This window comes from Canis lupus, chromosome X, assembly GCF_011100685.1.
Source record: "Canis lupus familiaris isolate Mischka breed German Shepherd chromosome X, alternate assembly UU_Cfam_GSD_1.0, whole genome shotgun sequence".
In the NCBI taxonomy this organism is placed as follows: domain Eukaryota; kingdom Metazoa; phylum Chordata; class Mammalia; order Carnivora; family Canidae; genus Canis; species Canis lupus.
The window spans coordinates 119,234,755-119,242,890 of record NC_049260.1 but is presented as its reverse complement, the minus strand read 5'-3'; the positions used below and the strand labels follow the sequence as shown (position 1 = coordinate 119,242,890).

General features: G+C 60.5%; 1 protein-coding gene across 1 annotated transcript; it reads left to right on the top strand.

The window, feature by feature from the left end:
* The first annotated feature begins 5,780 nt into the window (after positions 1–5,780).
* On the top strand, positions 5,781–7,495 carry LOC119878038 (melanoma-associated antigen 8-like). The gene is given in 2 exon segments (XM_038586645.1): positions 5,781–6,610; positions 6,613–7,495. Coding segments are annotated over 2 exon segments (942 nt in total). The 5' UTR covers positions 5,781–5,919; the 3' UTR covers positions 6,864–7,495.
* Positions 7,496–8,136: the final 641 nt, after the last annotated feature.

Below are 8,136 nucleotides of genomic sequence, written 5' to 3'. Positions count from 1 at the left end.
GAATAAACACCCAGTGCTCATCCCATCAAGTGCCCCCCTCAGTGCCCGTCACCCAGTCACCCCCACCCCCTGCCTACCTCCCCTTCCACCACCCCTAGTTCGTTTCCCAGAGTTAGGAGTCTTTGTCTCATTCATTTGGGGGATACAAAAAATAAGTGGGAAATATCAGAAAGGGAGACAGAACATAGAAAGAACTTAACAAGAAAGAAACAAAGAAGGAGAAAAAAGAAAAAAAAAAGCGATTTTGATGAGACAGGTGAAGAAAACAGAATCATATACCGTACACTACGTGTATTTTGGTCTGGTGGAAGAAACTGCACCGCAAGGGTGTAAAGAAAAAAAAAAAAAACTTACACAAATAAAATTAAAAACAATGGAAGGATAGCATGTAACTGTAAGAATGAAAACTAAAAATATTTCCTAAAAGTTTGATAAAATAAGAAATTGGTTGCAAAAGGAAAGCGAAAAAAAAAAAAATAAATAAATAAAATGGAAAGACCAAAGAATCATGGGGGAAAACGCTATGAATTGTGTATGTTATATTCCCCTAGCGCTGGAGTTTTGCGGTTCTCAGTGTTCGGTAAAGTTGGTCTGGGCCGCACGCTCTTGCTGACTTTCTGGGGGAGGGACCTGTTGCGCTGATTCTCAGGGGTCTTTGCCCCGAGTGGGCGTGCACCGCCCTTGCCAGGGGGCCAGGCTAAGTAATCTGGTCCGGGTTGCTCTCTGTGGATTTTGTTCCGTGAAGGCCTTGCAGGCCTCTTTAGAGGCTGAGAGCGAAAGTGGTGGCCTCCTCATCCCCAGCCCCAGGGCCGAAAGCTCAGGGTCCCGCTCCTTAGCGCACCCCCAGTGAAAGGCAACCCATCACTCCTGTCTCCCTGGTACCGGACCGCACACTGTGCTCACCCAGCCTGTGACCAAGCATTTCCATCTCAGGCACGGACCCTGCTTCGCCTTCCAAACCCTGCAGATTCCTGCTGTGTGGACATGTGCGCTGCTCCTCCCCAGGGGGAGCAAGGGGGGGCTTGCCGGTTCTGCCGCCTGCTGGGCTCCTGCTCGGAGAGCCTTTGCGCTGAGGGTGCTGGGACCCACTGACCCTGCTGGGTTCCAGGGCTACGGCCACCACTGGCCAAGAGCCCGCTGCAGCCGGCTTCCCTGCTCCGATGTCTGGGAGCTCTGCTGCACTCAGGCACTGTCAGTGTTCCTGTGACCCCGGGGGATCCTGAGACCACGCTGTCCCACCTAGGATTCTGCACCCGCTTCACTGTCTGAGCACCGGGCAGGCAGGGCCGTCCCTCACCGGAGCGGACTTCTAAAGGTCCGGATTCTGCGCTCTCTGCTGCTCCATCACTCTCTGGTGGAGGCTGCTGGAGCTCGCCCCCTTTTGGCTCCCCCGTATCTTCCCATGTATCGCCTCCCTTTTGCCCCCCCCCCCCCCCCCCCGCCCATCTTCCCATGTATCGCTTCCATTTCACTTCTCCACACCTCCTGTCTTGCAGAAACTGGATGCTTTTCTCTTTGTAGAGTTGCAGCTATTCTTTTTGTAGATCTCCGGTTCAGTTCTCAGGGGTTCAGAATGATTTAGTAGCTGTCTCGCTGAATTCCGGGGACCAGAGGAACTTAGGTCTCTCAACTCCTCGGCCACTTTGGACTCCCACCTCCCCCCCCCCACCCCCACCCCACCGCCCTGTGGTCTCATTCGGCCAAATGGTTGGGGAGAAGTCATCATCTTAGCAAAACTCCTTCAAACTAAAAAAAATATGGGCATTGTTTTCAATTAAATGTCCCACGCTAGTGCTCCTGGATGTAAATGCTAGAGGAGAAATCCACCTTGAAAGAACGCTTAAGCCAAAAGCACTCATATAGCAGCAAATATCCTGAATAAGTATATGCATATTCAAAATCGTAGTGAACGAAACGGACGAGAGGCGGTGCCCAGTGAACAGAAATCTGCCTTAACGTCAGAAAAATCTTTCAACTGTATTTGGGCAGCCCTGGTGGCGCAGCGGTTTGGCGCTGCCTGCAGTCTGGAGTGTGATCCTGGAGACCTGGGATCGGGTCCCACGTCGGGCTCCCAGCATGGAGCCTGCTTCTCCCTCTCCCTCTGCCTGTGTCTCTGCCTCTCTCTCTGTGTCTATGAGTAAATAAATAAAATCCTTAAAAAAAAAAAAAAAAAAGAAAAATCTTTCAACTGTATTTATCTACATTAACAAAATAATGGAACTAAAAACATCTGATCACGACTGGGTATAGAAGACTCCTTTGAAAGAAATTCAGCACTAGCTAATGGAAAAAGCTTCTATCAGAATACGATGAGGAAGGAATTTCCGTTTTCATTTCTGTGCAACTAAAACCTCACTTAAAAAAAAGGAAGTCTTGGGCAGATACTTGGTCCTGGAGAGCCTGGATCGAGTCCCGCATCGGGCTCCCTGCGTGGAGCCTGCTTCTTCCTTCTGCCTGTGTTGCTGCCTCTCTGTCTCTCTCTGTGTGTCTCATGAGTAAAGAAATAAACCTTAAAAAAAAAAAAAAAAGAAAGAAAGAAAGAAATGAAAGTCTTGAAAAACACACACAGAATAAACAACGTCCGAACAATAAATGAGGAGAAAGCCTTGGGGGACCCTGAAAGACTGCTGAGCTGGATATTGAGTCTGGGTTGGGGATGCAGGGAACATCAGGGATGTGGGGAGGGAATGCAGCCTGCATCAATGCAGATGACAGGATTGATAGGCGGAGCAATTTCCAACTTCTGCTTCTGCTTCCCAGCATAAATCTGAGGCAAGGCCTCAGAGTACACATGACATTAGCCCTGGGGTGCTAAGAGGACACGGGGAAAGACAGGATGATTGAGGCATTGGACTCTAGAGTCTATGCAAATAACCCCCTGAAATCATCTTAGTGGCAAGGAATGCCCCTTAAAAAAATCACTTAAGTAGAATATACAGAATCAACCTGAAATAGAGTAGGGAGTATCAAAGCAATTCACACAGTAAGAAAAGGTATTTTTGATAAAGTATATATATAGTCTACACCTATATAAATACATATACAAACGCATGTATAACGGGAACACACACGCACATACGTGTGTCGCTGTCCGTATTTAGGTGATATGTACGTACATTTGCATACCAGCACCTATAATCTGCACACCTTATACATACGCGTGCACTGGACACACGCTAGGTAGAGAGGGACGGTGTGTTTCTCCCGATGACGCAGCATGTCAGGGGAAAACTCCCTGCAGTGGGCCCCGCAATACGGGACACCCCTAGACACCCTTGCAGCTGCTCGGCCGCCCCCAGGAAACTAAACCTTTAACACGATGTCCCTAAAGTCTGGCTGCTGGCCAAGGGACCCCGTGGGAAGGGGCGCTTCCTCCCGGCCCCTGCCCCTGCCCTGCCCCGGGGCTATGGGCGCTGCGGCTGCACAGCAGGCCTGTGTCCTGATGAGGGCCTCCTGGGTGAGGACTGAGAGCCGACCTGTGCCAGGACGCTGGGGGCCGCCGAACCCTGCTGTGCCCCTGCCGGCAGCCCTGGGCCACCCCGGGACCAGAGCCGGTGGGGCCCGAGCCGCAGCAACCACCCCTCGGGCGCTCAGGGACGACACGTCGGGGCCTGAGAGGCTCGGTGTAAGGGGCACCGACTGAGGTCTGCAGAGAGCCGAGGCCGCAGCCCGCCCGAGTCCAGGGCAGGAGCCCGGGGAGGACAGGGGGCCCCCGCCTTGCCAGCCGGCGCGCTTCCCTCCTCCCACCCTAGCCTGGAACTCATCTCAACCCAACGTGCTGTTAGCTGTGGGGACCCCTGGCAACGGGGTCAGGACGTGATGTGACGTGGGCCGACCTCTGCGTCAGAATTGAGAGAGAGCAGAAGGCCTCGGTGCGGGGGGTCGCACTGGGGTCCCCTGGAAGGAGGCCAGGCCCGGGCCGGCGGCAGCCAGGGGAGCAGGTAGCCCCGGGAGGGGGCTCGGAGGGGGGGGGAGGGGCCCCGGAGGGCGGGGGGGGGGGGGGGGGAGGGGGGAGGGGGAGGGGGCCTGCCGGGAACCCCGAGAGAGAGGACCAGACCGGGGGAAGGGGGGCCGCGGCGTCGAGCTGAGGCCTGGATGCCGGGGCCGGGGCAGTGGCCTCGGGTCCCGGAGGCAGGACGGGACCGGCCCTCCCGGCGGGGTGAGGACTGGGGGAGAACTGCGGGGGTCCCCCGGGGTCCCCCACCCCCACCATCATGCCTCAACCCACGGCCGCCCTCCCGAGAGAGAGAGAGAGAGGAGAGAGAGAGAGAGAGGCACTGGGCCCCGCCTCGGGCTGGGGGGCCGCCTGGGGAGGCCGGACACAGCGGCCCCCAGGGAAGGATAGGGGGGGGGATGGGGGGGGTGGGTGGGGGGGGGGGGGGGGGGACCCGGCCCAGGGAGCTCAGGAGCCCATCCGGAGGGAGGTTTGCCAGGGCCTGAGGGGGGGAGGGGCACAGGGAGTGCCTGGGGGCGGGGGCCCTGGAGCCCAGGACAGAGGGGACTGGCAGGAGGTCGCCAGGGATGGGAGCCTGGGAGGCCCCCTGGGCAGGCTGGGGACCTGCCTTCGGCGGGCCGCCGGGCGGCCAGACTTCCACATCCGGGTCTCCCGAGAGACTGGGGGCCCTTGGCGTCAGGAGCACGGCCTACCTGAGGGGGCAGACGGGGAACCCCGCCCACCCTACATTGAAGGGGTGAGTGGCCCCAAGGCAGCCCTCAGGCCCAGGAGGGGATGGCCCCGAAATCTGGGTGCCCCTCCCTGGCAGCCCTGGGAAGAGAACGGGTGTGGCCTATCCCGCGGAGACCTCCTCCTCTCCAGATCTCTGGGCTCAGGGAGGGGGAGGGCCTGGGTCTGAGGGTCTGCACTCAGGCAGCAGAGGAGGCAGGTGCCCTGCCCTGCCCTCTGCCCTGCACTGCCTGGTCCGAGGGGCACCTGGCGGGGGTCGATGGTGAGAAATGAGGGGGATGCCTTCCTCAGCAGGATCCCCTGGGGACCAGGCCGCCCCGGCCGCTTTGTGTGGGCCATGGGGAGAGGCGGGACGGGTGGGCCGACTGATTTCTCTGGACTTTGGCTGGTTGCGGGGTCGGGGTAGGGGCCCTTGCAAGGAAGGTGAAAGGAGGGTGCATAAGGCCGCCGGCGAGTTCTTCCCACGCCTTGCGTGGGGTCCAGGTGAAGAGCGAGAGGCGCCCCATCCTGGCCCAGAGGGAAGCTTGAGTTGGGCCATTTCCTCCCCTGGTGCGTGATCGTGATCCGTGATACCCTTATTTGACGGCACAGGACTGAACCCCCAGAGACCTTTGGCAGGCCTGCCCAGAGCCGGTCCCCTGGCTTCCTCATGGGGAGGGTCGGGGCAGCCTGGTCTTGTGGGGGACACTTTGGCCTCAGGACCCGCAGGACAGAGGCATGGGTCCCAGGCCCTGCCAAGGGCACTGGCAGGCCAAGGAGGGGACTTGGACTGCTGGGGCCTCCCAGAGTGCGAGCCAACCTTCCTGTGTGCACTGGGGGCCCAGGGCTGGGCTGGCAGTCTGCACCCTGAGGTGCCCCTGCTTCCCTCCTGCAGGGGCCTCCAAGAACTGGCAGCGCAGCAGAGGCCTTGGTCGCCGGCAGGAGGCCCTCAGGTCACAGAGTGAAGGAGGCCATAGCAGGTCTGTGTCGCTGGACCTGGTGAGGTCCACGTGTCTCCGAGCCTGGTGCCAGGGGCTCAACTCGCCCAGCCCAACACACAGGGGACTCCTTGTGTAGCCAATCCTGATGCGGCCCGCTCTCTGCCCTGCACGGGGCCTCTCTTGGCCCACCTGCACCCGACCAGCCATCCCACCGCTGTCTTCAGCTTTAGCTCCACGCCCACACCATGCCCCTGAGGCACACGAGTCAGCTCTGGAAGCTGGAAGAAGACCCGGGAGAAGCCCAGGGCCTGGTCAATGCCCAGCTGCCAGAGGCTGAGGATGAAGACGAAGTTTCATCTCCCCCCTACCTGTGTTCCTCTTCCTCCTCCTCCCCCCTCCTCCTCCTCCTCTTGCTCCTCCCCTTCCTTGTCCAGCTCTGGCCTGTTCTTTGTGCCCCCAGAGGAGGGGTCTGAGACTGCCTGGAGTCCTCCCCAGAGCCCTCAGAGTGCCGGGCCCTCCCCCAGTGGCAGGGCACCCAGTGGCTGGAGCCAGGTGGAGTTTGCTGGCCCCAGTGGCCCAGAGGAGGAGATCTGGAACCCCTGGGAGGTGCCCGAATATGCGCAGCCCTCTGCCCAAGGAGGAGACACAATGCTCATGAGTGGGGCTGACCTGGTGGGGTTCCTGCTCCGCAAGTATCTCAACAAGCAGCCCACCAGCCAGGCAGAGGTGCTGGAGGTCCTCAGCCCAGATATGCAGGATGCCTGGCCCGAGATCTGGGGTCAAGCCTGTGAGTGCATGCAGCTGGTCTTTGGCGTAGAAGTGAAGGAAGTGGACCCCATCGCACACTCCTACGTCCTGGTCACCGTCCTGGGCCTCAGCTACGATGGGATGCTGAGCGGTGAGCAGGGCCTGCCCACGACCGGCCTCCTGGTGCTGCTCCTGGGGGTGATCCTCCTGGAGGGCGACCGTGCCCCCGAGCAGGAGGTGTGGGAAGCCCTGGGGGTCATGGGGTGTTTGCCGGCAGGCAGCACGTCATCTATGGGGAGCCCAGGGAGCTCCTCACCCACGTCTGGGTGCAGGAAGGCTACGTGGAGTACCGGCAGGTGGCGGGCAGCAACCCTGCCCGCTACGAGTTCCTGTGGGGGCCCAGGGCCCACGAGGAAACCAGCAAGCTACGGGTCATGGAGTATGTGCTATGGGTTAATAGCAGGTGGCCGGTTTCCTCCCTGGCCCCGTTTGATGAGGAAGAGTGGGCCTGAGCCCCAGAGGCGGCCAGGCCCTTTCCAGCCTTTGGTGGGGTCGGCAGCTTCTCCCGCGGGATGGGCACGAAGGGAGGCATCCCTTCGGCTGCTTCTTCCCCGTGGGCGCCTCTGGGTCTCCCTGTGTGTGTGTGTTTGTGTGTTTGTTTGTGTGTTTGTGTTGGAGAAGACAGACCACTGGGCTTTCTAGGAGTGCAGGGCCAGGGCGGCTTGGGGGCAGAAAGCAGGGTGAAAAGCCACTCTGGGGGCCTGTTCTCTGCCGCGACCCGGAGATCGAGAGCTTGGTTAACATGAGGAGGCTCTTGCACATCGCTGCTCGGATTCGGGGGATTCATCAGCTTGGGAGGCTACGTGTGTCACTGACATTCCCCCCGCCCGGACCGCCGCAGCCGCCGCCCCCCCCCCCCATCCCGAACTTCTGTACATCCCCCAGTTCAACAGTTAAGAGTTTCATCCTGTCCTGAAAACCAGCTGGCCAAAGTCCACCTTCGTCCCTGTGTGGGTCCCACCCGGATCCTCATCCCAGGCAGGGCACTGGGACAGAAATGGGTTGGGAAGCAGCAAGGACGGAGGGGTCAAAGGACGGGGTCGGGTCGTGCAGCCAATAAAAAGGAAAAGTCTTTTGTTCTGGCTTCCTGTGCCTCCTGGCCCGTTCATTCTGCAAGGGCCCAAGGAACCCGGACCGGTGTGCTCCGGCATGGGCGGGGGCCGCGGAAAGGGCGAGAAAGGGCCCGCCGGAGGCCAGGGGAGCCCTGCTGGCGGCTCCCTCACGGCCACACAGCGGCTGAGCTCTGCTCCCTGCAAGGCCCTGTGTGTGAGCAGTGAGGACACGAGGGGCCCGGGGACACGCCGCCTTCGGGGACTGTGTAGAGGCCGCCGTCCGGCAGGGAGGTGGGGAGGGGTGTCCTGAGGCCTGCGACAGCCCCAAGGGGCGAAAGGGTGACGGGGGCGGCGGCTCCCGGGGGCAGGCTCTGCAGGGTCCAAGGCCCCGGGGCCCGGGGGGGCTCTGTGGGCAGCGCGACTCCTCGTGTGCAGCTGAGGAGCGAGCAGCGGGCGGGGGACGGAGGCCGACCTCCACTCTGCCTCCAGGTCGGGAAGCGGGGACCTGAGGCTTGTGGGGGGGCGGGGGGGACACGCGCAGATTGCCTGGCGTGGCGGGAGGGCGGGCCCAGGCCGGCCAGAGTCCCTGACCTCCCAGCCTGAAGGAGGGCCCCGCCCACCTGCTCCCCCCCCCCCCGACCCCCCAGCCCGGAGCCCATCTCCGCCGGGACCC